Here is a 19372-nt window from a genome sequence, read left to right as displayed (position 1 = left end):
ACCGTTTTGCTGGAGGTGAAAATTCGGCAATTACCTATCACAGTGAGGCCAGATACCTTTCATAAATCTATTTCTCGGGATACATCTCTCTCTATGTGTTTTTTCCCTTCTCTTTTTTTTACATTTTATCTCCTCAAAACAAAAATATCAGCACGTCAAATGTCCTGTGTAGGGAGGGGGAGTGCAGGGACAGGAGGATCCCGGAGCCTGAGGTCACTTGGAGGGGAAGCACTGGTGGGGACCAAGGGAGGAAGCACAACAGGCCATGCTCTGATGGGCCTCCTGAAGCTGAAACATGATCAGAACAAACAAACAAAGTAAAAGCTGTAAAACTAAATTACTATTTTTATTTGTTTCCTTGTTGGTTTGTTTTCACTCTTCCACTTCCTTGTCCCCAGCTGTGTGCTCCAGAAAGAGCCACTTGGCATTGGTATTTGCTGGGCATGGAGCGTGTGTGTATTATATCTATTTTAAGCACGCAGCCTGAGAAACAGATTCATCTCCGTGAATCCCCAACACATTTTACAACCAGCTGCACTACTGGTACTAGAGTAGGAAAAGGGGAAATGGTATTTTCTTTAGTTTTTTAGTTTTGACCTCTGGTCTGCTCAGCGTGCCAGTCAGGTTATTTTGTGTACCTGCATTGTCACTGTAAACTGGTAACACCAGTGTCTGATACTCCAGTTAGGACATGTAAAACATAGTCTCCCCAGCAGCATTTTCCCTTTTACCTGTAACCTTCTTTTTACAAAATAACAACTTATTTTCAAAATTCCTTTGAAAACATGAGTTTGAGCTGAAATCCTGGATGCATATACTCCAACACAATCAAACTCACATGGAAAAGCAAATGTCCTGGAAAGCTATATAGCTGGGGTGGGTTTATCCAGCTCCCCTGTGTCCCTCCACTATCTCTGCCTCAAGCTCTGAGAAGGGCTGGGTCAAGTTCTGGTTCCAGCTTTCTGGCTTATGCTTATCTCCTATACTATTTTTTCTCCTGTTTTCCTAGGCTGAGCAGGGTGCCAGCAGCAGAGGATTTGGCCTCCAGGATGCTTACAGCCTTTCCTCGAGGTCGGATCTCTGCGCAAGATGCGCTTCTTCATGGCTTCTTCAGCCCTCTGCCTCCTCAGCTCTATCAGGTTCCTGCTGGTAAGTTAACTCCAAATTTCATCTTACCAAAAAAGAGCTACTTCACATGCTATTTATTACGAGTTTCTTCTGTACTTTGAAAGTCTCTGCCATTCACCCAGACATCTCTTTTTTGCCTGCCCTCCCTCCCCACTCCCGCATGCTGCGAAGTTTTCATCCCATTGCAAGTCTGACAGCTTGTTTTTCTGTTTTCTTCCACTTCACCACAGTGTTAATACTAAAAGGGGACCTGGATGGGCTGCTACCATGGTTCATTTACAAAGCAGAGGTGTATATGCTTTGACAGGTCGTTTCTCCCCCATTCTGTAACCCCAGGGCCCAGGGCTTTGCCTCACACTGTGTATTCAGTGTAACTCGTATGCTGGTCCCTCCTGATGTCCTGAATTCCCAGCTGCTCAGCATGATGTGCTAGCCCCAATTCCCTTGGACTGCTCCTCCTGCTCCCTTTTGATGTTCAGAGACAACAGCTGTTCCTTGTACCCCATCGCACCAGTTCTCCCTCAGTTTTACCTGCTTTATTTTCTTCTTCCTTTGCTCCCTTCTCTTAAGAACACAGCTGCATACACACAGATCTGCCTCTCCTGCCCTGAGCTGACAATAAATACAGGGTCTCTCAAGCTACAGGTTCTGCTCCTCACTAGGAAAAGCTCTCTCCTATCAGGCAACAGGCCAGAGAGCCCTTGCATTCCCTGTTGCCTCCTGGGCACCCACTGCACTAGTTAGTTTGGTGGGTTTTTTTAAGATAGGGGCAATTAAGAAGAAGCCTTCTTAGACTGTGTTGTCAAGCTACTTGAAAACCTAATTTCTGGCTCCTGCGACACATCCCAAGTGAAGGAGCAGCCAACTAGCGTCTCTCCCAAACCGCTGCCCTTCAGAAGGTGCTCTGTGTGTGTATGTGCATGAGTGAGAGACATCTGCATTCCTTTTCTGTTCACCCAGCCACAGAGCACAAATCTACTTTGACACTTTTAGAAAAATGAAAAGATGGAATCTCGCAGGAGCCTGCCTGTGCCGGGGGGGTAGGAGGGGAGCACACACAGCAGGAGGGAAGTTGACTTTTCTTTATACATATAGGGTTTTTTCCATGCAGAGTTTAAATTATGCCTGATAAAAGGAGTTTCGTGGATGTTTCAGTTCTTTCAAACCCTCCTGGCTTCCTCCCAATTAAATGAGGTTTGTCAAAGCCACAGGGCTCTGCTGCTGCCGGAGAGGCGGACAAGCACTTCCCGCAGTGACATCTCCAATCCCCAAGGGAGAAGATGAAAGTGTCAGTGCCAAGAGAGAGAGAGAGAGTGTGGAAAAAAACAGGTACAGAGACAGACACTGAGAGAGAAAGGGAGAGAGTGAGGGGAAATAGAAGGAATGAGAAAACAGATTGGCATAATGTGTCAATCTCTCTGACATGCTGCCAGAAAGGGGATAGATTCATTTCACCTGGGTTTATGCACCATCCCGTATTTATTATCTTCCATATTGCGGCGAGAAGTACCTTGTGGACAGGAAACTGCATGGCGTTATCATAGCAACCGATGTGTTGGGAACAGAATCAAAGTGCACAGGGCTGAAACAAGTACAGTATGATCATGCAACACCATATTCATGAGTGACTCATTAAGCCTGTAAAAATTAGGCAATTCTGAATAATTCCCCATGTAGCCATCCCTATTGCCATAATGGTGCAAGACACTTGTTCTCTTGTGTCACTTTGGCATCACGCTATTCTAGAATTTGACTGTATCTTTTTAAAATTCTTGTTGCTATGATAACACAGAGCAGATTTTAAATATATTCTGTTGCCACTTTGTTCTGGAGGATGCTGACTATTAGTCCCCATCCTCTGAAGGAGAAAGTTAAAGCAGAAGGGCAAAGAATGAGCTGGAGATGAAAGGTGAAAGGAGGAGGGGGTTGATCCAAAGGTGTGTGAGAGAGTAAGATGGAAAAAACATTTGAAAAAATAACAGGTTCCCATAAGAAATTATTTTCTATTTTTATGAAATAATTGTATCCATAACTGTCCTTTTTATAAGTTGCTATGACAAGCTGGAAGCTGGAGGATGTTTTTCAAAGGTCAATTCCTGGGAAAAAATAATTGGAGAAATCAGTGTTTCAAAGATAAGTACCCCTCCAAATAGCATGTTTCTCATTCCTGAGGGGAATGGTAATGGCTAGAGGCTGGCTGCTGCACATGGGAAGAGTTAGAGGGAGCATGGGGCTCTTTGCTTCCTGGTGGTCAGCTCCTGCAGACGGGAACAGGTTGCTGTTGCTTATGCTCATCTGGATACAAAGTACTAGAAAAAAAAGAGTAGCCCATGCTGTAAGAGAGGAGGACTCTCTGTCACCTGAGTGGGGCTGGTCCACTGATGGGCTTCTCCTACAGCTGCTCGCTCCTGTGCCTCTAGCACTAGAAGGAGCTGCTAGGCCTAGGTTCAAACCCCACTCATCGTCTTAGTGGTCTTAATTCTACACATGCCACCAGCACCTCTGGATATAGCAACAGAGGAGAGGAGCAGGGCATTCTCCATCTTTCTTCCACTGTGGCTAGTAGCCTAAGGGGTGGCAATGATGACCTTTTGTAAAACTGGAGCGTTTGCTGTCCTTTTTCTGGCCTAAGCCAATCCTGAGACAATTATCTTTGTGCAGTACAGCCCTGCACTGCAGCAGCTCTGACAAAACTTCAGTCTAACCCTTTGCCACCTGCTAAAGCAGAATGTTTTCTGTCCAATTAATCACTCCTGGAAGAAAGATGAGATCCCTGAATCAAGAAAGCATGAGCTGTGATCTCAACTCAGTGTCAGTCCTGAAGTGCAAAGGGTCTTCTGAGAAGGTATCTCACTCTGCTGTGAGACAGGTCAGATACAGTAACAACTGCAGCTTATTATTCTTAGTTATAGATTTGGTTTATTTTCCCTCTCTTTTGCCCTCGGATGCTTTAGAGCAGGCTTGCAAGCAGGGAGGGTGAGCAGTGGGATTTGGGGTTAGCACCAGTGTGCTCCCAAGAAAAGCTCTGGCTGAACAGCCCAGGCACATGGGCCAGGCAGGCTTGAGCTGGCACCTCAGATCCTGTCCCCACCGGACTGATGTCGAGGCTCAGTATAGACCTTTCTCACAGTTCAGGAGACATTTGACCTTGGGCATACCATCTGCATAGCAGTTAGTCATCAAGTCCAATTTGTGCCCCACGAGAAGGATTGCGTGTTGCATGGATGATCCTGGCTTTGACTAGGAGGGACTTGCTCCTTTTGGGTACAGTTGGTCTCTGTTATGTCCCCCCAGCAGTTCAAAACCAGTGTGCCTGGTGGTGATGACGCTGTACTGTTTCTCCTAGAACAGCCCGCTATTCAGCTTTTCAGAGACAAGGAGGAGGAGGGAGGCTTGATGTCGACAAAGCACTGTCATTTTAATGCCTGTCACATCTAAACTAATGCAAAGCAAGCGTAGGCAATGAGGAGGTTAAGGCTGCAAGCCATTGCTTACCAAAAATCCCATTACTGTTGGGATTAGCCAGTGCTGGTAGATGTTATCACAGGGCACGTATAAAGAAGAGCTGGCTTTCATGGACATCTTGTTTGGGTTGGCTAGTTTCCCTAGATTCTCCTACATAGCTAAAAGGTTTATATAGTCACTTATATTTTTTTACCTCTGTGCTATGCCACCTCTGTATACAGTAATTGGGTATCCTTCACTGTGTATCAGATACAGACACCTAGAAAGTGAAGTTCCCACCAGGAGTATGAATCTGGTTTATAATATGTCTTAATAAGGAAATAAACCAAATCTGGGGTTGAGCAGCAAATCAGCTGACACTCCTGAACCAGGTGCAGTCTCTTCTGTGAGGTGATAAAGCAAATCTTCAAGGAACTCAGGAAAAACACCGCTCACTTCACCTGGCCTGATGTCCACAGTGGTGGAAGGTCTGCTTGTGTAAATACTGAGGTTTTGTATTCTGTCATTAAGCCACCAACCTAGGAAAGAGCCGTTGCAACATCACAGCAGATGCGTGCCAAGGGCACAGGCCTCTGGGGTTGTTGCCCTGCTTAAGCTCTTCCCTGGGCTCTGGCCTGGAGCAGACATCCTGCTGGCAGGTGCTGGGCCCTGTTTAGGAGCACGAGGCAGAGAGGAAGATGGGAAAAGGAGGAAGGTTTCCTTTGCTCACTCCCCAGCTCATGCTCTTGCAAAAGCACAACTGGCGCAAAGTTTGGCCCACATGACTTGTGAAAACAAAGTTCTACAGACATGGATCAAATGCTTTGACTCCCATTGATCTCAGGCCAGAGAATCTCTATAAAGGTCTTACTGTTCAGGGAGATGAACTGCTCTTGGGGGGGGAGTGCTGTTAATACCCTTCATGGAGGCAGATGCTATTGCATCAGAGGTTAGCAGATGTTTTTCTGTATTTTGTCTAATTGCAAGTTATATCTGAGGTTTCTTTAACTTCCATTTTCCCTGTAACACTCTTAAATGCAAATCTAAGAAGATTTAGTTGTCTTGTTTGCTGTGAAAGACATCCGGACTGGAACTCCCATGTAGTCGTTTCCCATCCTCAGGTGCACTTCTGCTTTCACCCAGTTAACAGTAGAAAAGAGCAAAGTGGGGATATAGTGATCAGATTTCTAAGGCACAAAAGTTAAAGCTAAGTTTGAGATTGTGACAGCAAGCAACCATGAGCCTAAGAACTCAATTAGCCTGAAAGACAACTATCTCATTATCTTTCCTAAAATGATATAAATACATAAGAATATAAAAATTTAAAATAAACTCTCTCTCTATTGACTGTCTAGATGACTGAATTTCACTGCTCAATTTCTTTAAACACCCACTTTAGTATTTATTTATTCTAAGTGTGAAGCAGCTACGATAATTAGACTGTCAGATTTGGTAAGTTAATGAGGAGTCACTGGAGTGGAAGGTTTTGCATTTGTGAGATTGCTGAAGGAGAGAAGCTCCGTGCCTTCGCTCTATCTCTTTTTTCTTTTTCTTTTTTCTCCCTCTGCTGGGTGGGAAGGAGAGAGCTTGGCAGTGCGTAGATCCATTTGAATCCTTTTGATTAGCGGGTTGCATTCCTACCACTGTTCTACCAAATAGTATTTTGCTGGTTGCTCCAAGAAAAAGAAAAAAGAAAAGAAACCATAGATGAGATTTCTAGAGAAGGGTGCCTAGATTAAAGAAATCATTTTCCAAAAAAATCAGAAGAAATGGAGCTGTGAGAAATAGGATTCTGAATTAGTTTATATTGTGGCTAATATCACAGGAGAGCATTAGGAAAGTAGCACAGTGAAGGAAAAGGACCATTTTGCAGCTTTCTCTTTAACCTGATTTTTCCCCAGAACAATCTGTGCTCACAGTTCCAGGAGTGAGACTGCAACCTGAAATCTGTGACCTGTTTGCTTCTTACCGAAAAGGCCAGCTCTCAGGAGGTTCAAGCAAGTTTTGGTAGAAAGCAGGGATGATTGACTAATTCTTGGGTAAGTGCATTGTTGCCACTATCAAAGCTGCTGCCCTCATCCTTAGCACATTAATTCCTTTGTGTATTGAAGGTGGGAAAACAGAACTGATACCGAGGGCTGGATGACCATATCCCAGGCTGAGGACAAAGTGGGAAATCTCACATTCAGACAGAAGAGATCAGCAAGCCAATAGTCCCCAACACGCAATGCTTAGTGGTATCACAGGAGGTTTGGGTTTGTCATATTCCCAAGTCTCAGACCAGTGCCCTTTCCTCTGATGCCTCCCCAGTCAAAATATTGCTTAATTTCCCCATTGCTTAAATTAACCAAATTGCTTTGTTTGCCTTTGTCCTTGTCTATTGAGTTCACATTTTAGGGTTACTTGTTTTGATTTCACATGCAATGGAACCTGAGCAGAGCTAGGCAAAATCTCCTTAGCTCGTAACATCCTTGGGTTTAATTAATCACTATTTTAATATGACACACCTCAAAATGATGCTTCAGCATCACTGTATTTAATCTCCTTTTTGTTACAGAATACCATAAGACCACTTAAAATCACTGTTATTGACAGAAATTACCAGAGAATACCCTTTTATTATATCCTTTCTCCTTGTTTAGATCGTGCATTTGTTAACAGCATGTGTCCAGTCAGTGTCACCAGCTGCGTCTGTGCTTGCAGGACAGACATGGAAACTGATCTTGAGGCCAAATTAGTTTGACTGTCTTATTGTCTGCCAAACCAAGACGCAACCTAACTGTGATAGCAGGGCAAACCTCAGCTACCCGTCTGTGCTTTCAAATGCATGTAGATGGCATGTACCTGTTACAGGATCAGGCCCCAGCACTCAGTGCTTGGTCTCACAGCCTCTCTCTACCTCATCTGCCCTCATGTAGACAACAGCTGGCAGATAGGACAGCCTCCAGTGCTTTCAAGAAGGACCTGACACTGCCAGCCCTGTGACCAGATTGGATTTTGGAGGCAGCCTGAATACATTGCCTGCTCACCTGCTCAGCTAAGTGCAGACAGGGCGGCTGTTCCCTCTCTGTGATCAGAGGGGAGCTAATCCTGCCAAAAAAGCTGGTTGTCAGTTCCACTAAGGTTTCTGGGACAACTCACTTGAGCAGGGCACTCATGCTTCAGTGTTCAGTGAACTTGGATTTGGCCAGTTTTAACTGATTTTGAGAGTATTTCACAAATACATAATTTAAAATAGTGAAACCATGAAAATAGTAGGAGATACTCTTAAACATGTTCTTCTTTTTTTTTTTTTTGTTATATTAACCTGGCCTCACAGAGATTGTGTCCCTTTTTTTAAGCTGCTTCCAAAACATACTAAGCAAGCTTAAATGTCAACTCAAGTTTTCTTCTGCACTTCATTACTGGAAAACATTCTATAAGTGAAAGTGTTCATATTATTAATTCTCTTTTTTAAAAAGGCATCTGGATTCAGACATGCAAGCAAGGTTATAAATGAAACAGTAATTTTTTTGTCACTTTAATAGGCTACCAATGGAAAGCAGGGGGTTCTGTATGCTTTTTTAAATCTAATCGGAGGTAGATAGGCATCTAAAGCACAACAGCATCAAGCTGGCACATGAGAGAATGGAATTTCCTGGGAACATAATGAAACTGGCCAGCCTTCCTTCACTGGCCAACCTGAGTTAAGTTACAAAAATAGACAAAACCAAAAAGCTAAACATACCAGGTTCAATCATGAATCCATGGGCCCTGAGCAACACAGCAAGGGACAAAACATCATCACAGCCTCCTCCTTGTTCTCCTTCTGGTTTCAGGAAGGGAAGAGATAGTGCCAGGCATCTATCCCAGGGTGATACACACTCCATGCCAACACTCCATCCATTTTCTACCCTATTCCGCCCCTTTCCCTCTACCTGCTGAGGAGGAACGGAACGTATGGATCATTGGAATCTGCTTCCATTCTCATGCTGCCTCTTAAAATGAAGATAAATAATGCAGTGCCTCTTATATGTATGTGCTACTGTACTAGCTAAGTGTAGTTGAATCTACAGGAAGATTAGAGCTTGTTTTAAATCAACTGTTAACAAGTAGAGTAACTGAAGTCACTAGCCCTGCAGAATATTTGTAATTAGGATTTATTTTTCCTTTTGATTCAGGACTTAGGCCATGGATTTTTATCCTAACAGAATTCCTTTGCAACAGGGGCAGATTTTACCCTCCATTACACCAAGAACCTTTGAAATAACTCTTGATATTGACAAAATGAAGCAAAATCTTTGAGAGTATAAAACAAAGGCAAAGTTTGGTTGGTGGGGGGAGGTATTTTTAAAAATCACCTTTCAGTAGAAGAGAATGAAATTGTGCAGATGTCCTGCCTTTTGTTTTTCAGAAAGCAATGTCAGAAAGATTGACTTGGCCACGAAGATGTAACAACACAGTCTGGACACTGGACTTGCAGAATAAACTCAGCCATGTGTCACTTAATAGAGAGATCCCTGGACCAGAAGATGGATGTACAAACAGGACAGATGGGGACTGACAATTGAAAGAATGTAGAGGCTGATCCAAGGCTTACAGAGACCTGTCATTCCTGGGGTTTGCCTACAATCTCTTTCAACAAAAGAGCTCCTGAGGGAAGGAGGGGATTAGTCAAAAGTTGAGTGAAGTCTCCAGGGAAGATGGTTTCTTGGATAAAGTTGTCAACAAAAGGAATTGTTTAAGACTATTTGTTATAATTTCCTAGAGGGAGCTTCTGCCATTACTAACAGGATTACCAGCATACTGGTTCCACACCAGCAGAGCATTAGACATGTGCATTGCAGACTGGTTGCTTAGAGCTGAATTCAGGGGTCCTCTTATACTGGGTCCCAAATGTGTGCAGGTGTTGATGAACAGAGGGGAGATGGCAAAGAATTAAGATGCAGCCAAACACAGGCCATTTTTGGTCCAGCTGTTGCAGAGAGTCCTGGCTCATTAATGAGTTACCAGGGTGTTTTAATCTCCTTGATCTCAGGGCTGCTGACAGACTATGAGAAGGAAAGCTAATCTGAGGTGAGTGCTGATCAGGGTATACGGGGAAATCAGAGAGCTCTTTCCCAACTACAGTTACTTAAAATTTCTTACAGAATTCTTCCTGGAAGAATTGGGAAAGCAAGTAACTTACTGTGTTCATGCACTAGTCTGCTCGGTTTCAGTTATCTGGGATACTTTTTCTCAGCTCTGGGACATCAGAAACCAGAAGCCTTGGTGTAACCTCACAGCAGATCTGGGAAGAAAAGGAAGACAAAGATAAATCATTAAGGTGCAGGCATGCAAACCCTGAGTAGTGTCACTGGCATGACTGGGAGAACTTCTCTCAGCAAGAATTATGCAGAGCATTGAGGCACTGGAACAAAACCAGGCATGGAGCTGTGGGGAAACACCAGAGAAATGGGTGGCAGCCATAGAAAGAGCTGGAAGGTGACATTTTAGTGTAAGAGAGCTACATCTCCAGCCCCACCCCAGTCCATTGTTTGCTAACCAAACACTGCAAATCTGGGCAGGAAGCAGCACAACTGTTTATGTTCCCCTTTGCCCTTGCTATAGACATAATTGCAGGAACGTATAGATTAGCTACATAAAAGAGCACACAAACCATTTGCAGTCACTGCTCAGCTAAGAGGACAAGAGGTATTTCTTATGTTACGTGACAGTCCTTAAAGTTCTCTGCCTTGATGAAAAGGCAAGCTATGTCACAAAAGTCCTTCCACCTCTATACTGTGTGGACCCAGATCTTCCAAACACCAGCCACTCTCAGTGAGTGTGAATGCCTGACCTCCCTTTGCAATACTGAACAGAAATTTGTCTCAATATTAGGACCTTCTGCCTTTCATTTGCTCTGCAATGAATCTGGAATAATATTACAGTGACCTCACAGCAGTATAAGAAAGATCAGACTAGAGTATCCTATAGAGTTCTACTTAGGCATGTATCTCTGTGTCAGCTTCCCATGTGCAGGTTTATTTGTGGAGAGAAGGGCATTTGGAACCTTTTTAGAAGAAAAACAATAGTTCTTAAGCACACTGGCACTGGCTGTTGCATTGTAAAAGCTTCTAAGAACTGAGAAGCTTTTCTAAAGTGGATGACTGGCTGCATAGGTAGAAGATAGCTCTCCACTTCTGAATTATCGCTGCATTGTTATATGCATGTTCAGAGAGGCTGTAAATGATGCCCAAGTTAGAATAGAGGTGTTCTGTGTTCCTTTTGCGCTCTTGGAGATGGCTGGACTAAGAGCAGTGAAGAAGCAGAATCCCTAATGCCAGCCATGGAATAGTTGTGGCTGGATGTCTGCTCCTAATTGGGAGCCACTAAGTGCTCAAAATATGTTAAATAAAAGGACATATTATGCATGGGCAGTGAGGGATCTAATGATGGGAACCGAATCACTTTCCTCATGTGTCTATCCAGAACATCAGTTGTAAATTTCTTCTGCCCTGGAGCAGCAGAGAGAATGGCTGTGCTCTTTTACATAGCTGCTACCCCATAATGGCCAAAGTTTTTATGCTAAATTGCCAAAGGGTCGAATGATACCTTCCAGCTCTGTCTCTGGAGGGGTGGAAAGCCAGGAAGACCCTGGCAAAAGGATGTGCTGCAACCCAGCACTCTTCTGTTCATTAACTCAACATTGGAGGCCCAATGCCTTAAATATGTCAGATCAGAGAGAGAAATTGCCCTAGAAGCACTCCTCTCCCAAACTAAAGGGGGTACTATTTACATCAGGACTACTGATCTCATTAGATTTTCCATACCCTGGCCTGCACAATCTCAGGGGCAACAACACTCAGGGAAAATGGACCTAGCATTGTAATGAGTCAGGAAGAGTAGGTAACAAGAAACACATTTGAATTCATGTATCAAGATAGTGCAACCCAAAAAGGTGGTCCTGCTTCTCCCTTTTCCCTCCCTGCCTCAAGCTTCACGGTCTTTCTCTCTCTTTCTCTCTGGCACTTTTCTAAGCCTTTGACAAGCTGATTTAACTCACTAAACAGGTGGAAAACTATTAACTCTTTTGCTGAGTTAGCTTTTCATTGCTTTAGTGAGCTGAATCAGATTACGAAGGGGTCAGAGAAGTACCAGACTTCGTGCATGGCTGAGTGTGGAGTGGGAAAGGAGGAGCAGGAAAAAGCCATGAAGTTCAGACTCACTTATCTCCAACCTGCTCACATCTAGTTCACATATGTGGGTGGTCATCCCCTATCACATCTAGATGTTTGATGCTCTTTTTTGAGGTAATAACTGAATGGGTGCTGGTGAGTAAGTGCTCAGTACTTCTATCACGTATGTGGGCCCATCTCAAATTGAGGTGTTTGCTGTTGAAGACCTCACAAAAAATCCCAGACATTGGCAGTGTGCAGGACTGACCTTTCCTTTTTTCCAGAAAAGATTTTCTCTTGGCAGGGGTAGGATGCCTAGGTAAAGCAGGTGAGAGTTTATGAAGTGCATGTAAATGGAGATCATTGTGCTCAAGGGTCATCAAACTGTTTCTTCTCACCACCTAATAAAAAAATAAAAACAAATCTGAGATTTTGGAGAAAATCCTCTTTTATGTGAAAAACATCTTCTTTTATGTGAAGAGAGTTTAACAGCAGACTTAAATATTTGCTTTATAAACATCTTGAAGTAAATGAAATAACTTATTTCCCAGGCCAAGATTCTGTTTTACTTCAGCGCAGAGCAAGTTTGTTGGCCAAATTACATATCCCCAAGAAAAAAATCCGAGGGCTTTAATACTTGCAAACCCCTGTCTGTAATGGTGCAAGCGGGCAATGCTCTTTAAAGGGGGGAAAAAAGTGCCAGGAAAATCCTCCTCACAAGCCAGAACTGCATTTGGGGAGCCCAGATGAAAGCCCTGATGTGGGTCATGTGACAGGTGTCACTTCAGTAATGATATTGGGGCAGAGATAAAAGTCCTCGCCGGCTGGTCATGTGACACCGCTTCATTACTGGCACAGCAGGTGGTCGGAGAGTCTCAATGCCTTTATTTTTTTATTATTTTTTAATTTTTTTTTATTCTGTGATAATGAGAAAGTGTTTAAACTTCCATCCCTGTGTTTAAACACTTCTTCATGCTGACAGCAGCAGGAGATCCCTTGATCAGCTGTCAGATGGGAAAGTGCAATTTTTCTGGAAAGTAAACAGCGTGTTTGCCAGTTGGAAATAATTTTCTGTTTGTTGGGACTGCTAGTCGTGGCGTGATGGAGCCATGTCACAGCATCTGACAACTTGGGAGTGGGGAATAGAAAACAGGCTGAGAAATGGGTTTTAGACTCTGCCTCTGATAACAGGAGCTTGAGATTTTTGACACTTCGCTATTGTTATTGTGGGGAAAAAAAACACCACTTATGGATTGCTTATGAAACTTTTAAAGCAGCAGCTCAGTGTCAGTGTGACTATGTGGGACCTTCTAAAAGAGGCTCCTGCATTTTAATGGAAAATTTCATACAAGAAAACCAAAAGGGACACATAAAGGAACTGAGTGTGTGTGGTGACACGTGGGGGCAAAGGTGGCCAGATCTCATTGCTGGCTATCAAGAAAAAACAAAAAAAGTCTCCTTATAATTATATTAGAAAACTTTTCATGGCTCTGATGTCACATAGACTTGGGGAATGCACTGGGAGTTTCAGGTGAGACAAGTAAGGCAAATATGGTCACGGGGTCATGCAAGAGAGCTCAACCTCAGCCTGGGGCGCTGGGGCCTGGCTGAAATCAGAGCTGTTATGCTCTCCTTCGGAAGTACCCTGGAACCCAACTAAGTTCACTTTAAATGCTAACCACTTTTTTTTCTTTTCCTATTAGGTAAATACTTTCTCAAAGTCAGTTCCCATAGAGAACATGAGACACAGATATAATGCACATAATTTTAATTAAAATTAAGGTTTGAATGTGCATATGCAGAGGCATACACAGCATTTTTCCTATGCATAGACAACATCTTCTATGCAGAATCAACAAATCAACATGATTTCAACACTGGGAAAGCTAATTACTCAGAGCACGGCTTGGATCACGTATTAGATATTCGCAGCAACTATGCTTCATGGAGTCCTTGGTAGTCTCCCAACAAATGCTTTCCTCTGCTGGCTGCACTGCAGCCTTCTCCCTCTTCCTAGAGATCCCCATTAAAAGCTTCCTGCCTATTACACTTCATGAAGTCTTGGCTCATTAAAACAGAAGTTTCGATGCCCAGTTGGTATCTCACTTGCACCAGGAAAGCCCCAGAGCTGGTGCCTTGGTTTCAGCTCGGTCCTCCTGAGGGAGGCTGGGCTGTGGGGAGGCCAGTGGAGCTGGGGAGGCAGCTGCCTCCCTCCCGCCCACCCCCACGGCTGCAATTAGGGGCAGGGCTGGACCATCAGCAAAAATGATGCCAAGCGAGAAGATCAGATCAGAATCTGGCCCTTTGTTAGTAGTCATTAAAAAACATTGCACTTTTAATAGGAGCTTATTCAATTAGCAGACTAACAGGCTCCATCAGATAAGCTGGGGATTTCCCTGGGAATCTGAGTCACATACTGCCTAAGCAGCTCTGCACCCTATGGTTAACCCTCTCTGCGCAGAACCAGAATGAAGAGGTCAAATCCCAGGAAAAGGTTTATTTTTGGATTCTTAAGGAGGAAGGAAAAGCCCTCCACTGTGCTTCAAAGTCCCCAGAGGTGCCAGTGCCGAGTGCAAGTTGCACACGCTGGAAGGACCCAGGAGGATCATGGCACCAAACTGTAGCTGCTGCAGACGGGAGACTTGCCTGATCTCCGATAAACACGCTGACATTTGGCAGCCTGACAGCTTCACAGTCCCATAAGAGGCTTCCTAATTAGAGCCTGGGTGAGAAATAATCCACGACTTGAAGTTTGTCTCTAGCTTCCTTGCTGTACTTTTTTTCCCCTCCTTTTTTCGTGCCTTTTCTCCCTTTTCAATGTTTTCTCTCACACGTTCTCAATACATCCCCTCCCTGCGGGCGGAAGCTGTTTGAAACACCAAGCAGGAGAAAGGGTCATTTTTGCCTGTCCTCTCAGCTCAGAACAGCTCCCAGCAAAAGCACCTCTCTTGCATTCCAGTGTTGCCCTTGAAGGAGACGGGGAGATAAGGCAGGGGAAAGGACAGTGCATGGTGAAGTTTATAATGAGGCAAAGTACAACCAGTCTGGAAGAAAACCAAAACAGACCCATTCATTCCTAGTGAAACAAGTAGGGCAAAACTAGTGCTCCCAGCAGCAGAAGAATGGGGACTCTGGGTCTGGATCCAGCCGTGAATGTTGCTTTCCTCTACATCAAGCTGGGCCCAAACAGCACATCATGACATCCTGAGTCTTTTAGCTGGAACCAGGGTCTGAATTTAGCATTGCCTTCAAGATGTACGGTACCGTGATGCTGCTGTATCACAGCAAGACATTCATCCAGCTGGTTGTAAGATGAAATACACTTTTTAGAGATACATACTGTTACAGAGCCAGATTTTTTTCAATTCAAATAATATTCCACCCATTTACCCCATCACATGCATATTCTCTGAATAGCTCCAGAAGAGCTCTTCAAATGCAATAACCTCTGAATTTGAGATTATAGCAACAAGCAACATCTGCTAAGACAAGTATAACTCTTTCACTGTATTTATTTCCTAGAGGGTTATTTGCTGACAGTGGGATTGATTGTTCTCTATTTAATATCCTAAAGTCTTTTCCAGGGTAACGAGACAGGTAACAAAGCTCTTCAAAGACAATAGCCATTGTATACTCTGCAACAGTCTGGATACAGATACAAACATCAGAATCCACTTTATGTTAGAGGGTTGTTCCCCTTCACCATCCCCCTCGGTGAATACCATATTCCCTGGATAGCCACCAGAAACAGGCAGAAAGTTGGGATTCTCCAGTCTTGGCCATACATTACATTGGAAAGTTCTGTAGGTTACCACCATTCAGCAAGATCCCAGATGATGAAATGGGACCAGTACCTACAGATACTTGGCCATTAGCTCTCTACAAAGCAAAGAGAATCAACTCCAAATATGCAGTTGAAGCTATTTCCAGGACAAACATTTACTGCTGAGATATACTGGGAGATCTCCATCTAACATCTCTAGAGTTCAATATAAGTCTTATCCAGAGGACTGGGGGAGTGTACTTTTTGAGGTTTCAATTTGGGGGCTTCATTATGATTGCTGACACCGAAGTGTTTCATGTGCTGCAGATGTCTATGTATTGTGCAGCTATGAAAAAAACTGTGGACTTACACCTCTCTGCTGAGGAGAACAACCCTGCATTAGGACTGGAAAGGTCTGTAACATCATCCTCATCTGTAATGCCTGTACTGCTAAGATAGTGAGGCTGCGAAAATTGTTTATTGAACTGCTATTTCCAACAAACAGATGTCTATGAGGTAAGCAGAGCTGCTCCCTGAGGTTCTAATATTAACAAATTCCCTGAATAGATTGAAGCTGTGTGTTTTCTACTATCCCTCTCTGTAAACTGGAGTATGAATTAGTACACACTATTTATAGAGCCCAGCCCACCCACTTGCTTGGAGCACCCCTGAAGCTGAGGGAGATGTAGCTGCATTCATAGCCAGACACCACCTCCAGGGTCCATGTAGCATCATATCAAAATTCTGCCTTCCAGCATAGTAGAAACCTTGGAAAAAATTAAGAGGTTGTTCTGGACCTAAAATATCTGGCTCCATCCCTGGCCTGATTTTTTTGCATGATAAATAAGTATAGGCATGAAGGAGGAGAGCACAGACGTGGGCAAAGCTCTCCTGGAGGCTGACTGGGGAGGAGATGAGGCAGAGCTGGCTCTGGGTGACTCGCTCCTCGGGTACCTGTGTTCCTTGTTACTGCAAAGTGGGCACAAATGTCTGAAGAGCAGCAGTTTACACACACGTGCATGCTTGATATGAACTATTTTAAAATTCAGGTGAATCAGACGCCATGGACAAGTGCAATACCAAGGAGGAAAGAAAAACATTGATTTTTTTTTTCAATTAAACTCCATTTTTTCAGGGTTTAGAATTTCAGTCATTTAAATCCATTTTAGACTAAGTCTTAGAAATAGAAGTTGGCAGCCTGGAGGAATTACTTTTTTTATTATTTTATTTTAAGGGATTAACTCAAGTTGATAGATTTAGAGCATTTTTAAAGTTTGTTGGTTTCAGATGTTTAAAAAGAAATTTAAAATAAACAAACAAAATCCAGTTGAAAATTTGGCAAAGGCTGAATCCTTTGGGCAAAATTTTCCCAGGAGAAGCATAGATCTCGGATAAGCAATGGAAGAGATGCCGTATTTCACAGCTGCAATGCAGATCTATGGCCTCTCCAGAGACTCCTACACACTAAATAGGGATTTCTTTAGTTTAAATGCCAGATCCACTTTGGTCCCTGTGAAACTCCAGAAGGGCATTGTCTAGGAAAATGGGGCACATTTAATCCACTTTATCATTAATGCAAAGAATAGTCTCAATATTTGTGAAAATCAGAAGCATACATTATGAACACATGTTTCTGGGTCTGTGATGAAGCAAGCATGAGCTAGACCATTGGCCTGACTGGGCACTTCCCTGAAGGATGTGCTGGAAAGTTTGGTTGGGTGACTAAGCTGGAAGTGCCACAGGTGCCAAAGGGAAATAACAGCTCTGAGCAACACAGTCTGACTTTGGCTTTGACCTTCTCATCGGGAATAGTGGTTGCATTTTCTTTACAGAACCTTCTCTGCTAGTGAAATCTCAGGCCATTTGACATTTTGACTGGATTTGAAATAAAAAGGATGAAAAGATTTTACGCCACTGAACAGAGCTCTTGAGTTTATCACTATGTGACAGTACTGCCAAGGCCAACTATCCCCATGATGAAGTCTGGGAACAATTCTTGTGAGCTAAATACAATGCTGTGCACAGGTCTCCTCCTAGGCAAACAAGTAGTCACTGTGCTGATGCTGGTGAGCTGTGGGCTAAGCTGCACGAACCTATATCCTGCAGTTGGTGAAAAGGTGCAAGACAAACCATACCATGCTTCACTGGGTAGGTGCTGAAGGCTTCTCATGTGATTAGATGTGTTTTGTACAAAACCCTCTCAGAAGCCATTCAGCTGGACACAGACCTGAAAGATTTCATTCAGTTGAAAGAAGACTATTTGCAAGAGACCTGGGAGCAGGGATGCTGATCATCCCACTGTGGATCCTGTGCAGAAAGAGCCGGGAGACAAGCTTGGAAATAGCTGTGAGGCCCCATGCTTGGGACCATGTTTGAGGCTTCTGTGAGTAGAATGATGAGGCTGCCTTGGGGGCTGAATGAGGGGGCAACCTGAGAACCATAAACTCTTTGAAGGTGATAGAGAGAACCCCAGGAAAGCAGCTGCCCAGCTGGCAGAGAAAGGACCATTATCATCTGGGAGTGACAAATGAAGGCAGGCAGGTCACTAGCCATCCCTGTGTCTTCACAGGGACCCACCTGTATGTGCCAGGCTGCACCACAGCCCCTGACGGCGCAGATTCTGCTCAGCTTGGTACAAGTGAGGAAAAAATGGCCAGACCTGGAGGGAAGCATACTGTGAGCAGTGAGGGCTGGACACTCCATGCCAGACAGCACCTGAGGCAACTGCAGAGGACATGTCCCTGACGGGGCTGCTCTGGGGCCCTGGCCTGGGAGGAAACAGCTCCTGAACCCAACCCCTCTTGTTCTACCCCTTCAGAGCAGGCACTGCTATGCAGAGTTCCCTTTGGTCTGCACGAGTGAGGGAGGGAGAACATAGCCTCATCTCACAGATTTCCACCCACCCCCGCTGTGGCTCTGGATAAAGTTTTGGAGGGAAGTGGAGCAGAAAAGCTTGTCCCCAGTCACGGGGATCTCTGGGCAATGCCCATTTCAGTGAGGAGTGCAGTGCTTCTGCGAGCTGCACACCCTTCAGAAGGAACAGCTGTATCATCCCCCTTCAGTTGTAGCTGGGGTCTCTGTTTCCTTCAGGCAGATCCTCCAGCTGACACTGAGAGGAAAGGCAAACCTTGGGCAGATGTTTGAATCCCCCAGCATAATTGCCGCATTTATAGAGCATCCAAAGCGCTTTGTGTGTGAAGATATCTTCCATTGCTAGTATGATTACAGCTCTAATGAGATTTGAAGCAAGCCATTTCTTCTAAACAATGGTGCTATCTCTTTTTAACCCATTTAGATGATAATCTGCTCTTCCAGATATTAATATTTTCATATTAATGTAGATCCTTTTATCCCTGAAGCTTAGCAGTGGGTTCTAATTTATTAATAGCTGGTTCCCTCTGGACTAGGGGAGCAGGACGCTGTGTTGTGATTAGCTTAATAACTCACTGCTCCCCATTAGTAAATCACAGACTAGTGCTTCAAATTTGCAGAGAGAATTGGGTTGACTTTCCCTCATTCCTTGAAGCATCTTAGTCCTGTTGTGCAAAACTACCTGCTAACAATCTCTCTTAAACAAACCAAGTGCTCTAATACAGGTTCAGCCCACTCTACTGAACTTTTAACAGCATTTCAGGGAGTTAGAACAAGAGCAGAGTTAACAGATTTCATTGGATTTTCCCATCAAATGGTGTCAGGGCACTTTTCTGGAGGCACCAGTGATATAACATCCAGCAGAATTAATGTATTTATTATTTTAGAAGAGCTCATGTTTTTTTAATATCTCCTGGTTTGAAGGAAGGGTTGAAAGTAAGGGCAGCCTATTTGCATTGTGAATAAAGTTATCTGCCTCCTCACCCCCCCATCCCCCGAATATGCAGAAATAAATGCCTTCTAATGAACC

The 19372-nt window shown here is 44.0% G+C and overlaps 1 protein-coding gene across 1 annotated transcript in view; it reads left to right on the top strand.

Moving 5' to 3' along the window:
* Nucleotides 1–9049, top strand: part of CDK15 (cyclin dependent kinase 15) — a 36759-nt gene extending 27710 nt beyond the window's left edge. Inside the window, exons 9-11 of the mRNA XM_074829427.1 lie at nt 1010–1149; nt 6474–6611; nt 8966–9049. Of these exons, the coding sequence (XP_074685528.1) occupies nt 1010–1149; nt 6474–6583 (250 nt within the window). The 3' untranslated portion in view covers nt 6584–6611; nt 8966–9049. The remainder of the gene's footprint in view (nt 1–1009; nt 1150–6473; nt 6612–8965) is intronic.
* The last annotated feature ends 10323 nt before the right edge of the window (nt 9050–19372 follow it).

The sequence above is a fragment of the Strix aluco genome, chromosome 6, assembly GCF_031877795.1.
Source record: "Strix aluco isolate bStrAlu1 chromosome 6, bStrAlu1.hap1, whole genome shotgun sequence".
NCBI lineage: Eukaryota > Metazoa > Chordata > Aves > Strigiformes > Strigidae > Strix > Strix aluco.
Note: the sequence above shows the minus strand (reverse complement) of the source record. Positions and strands in the feature narration are given on the sequence as shown.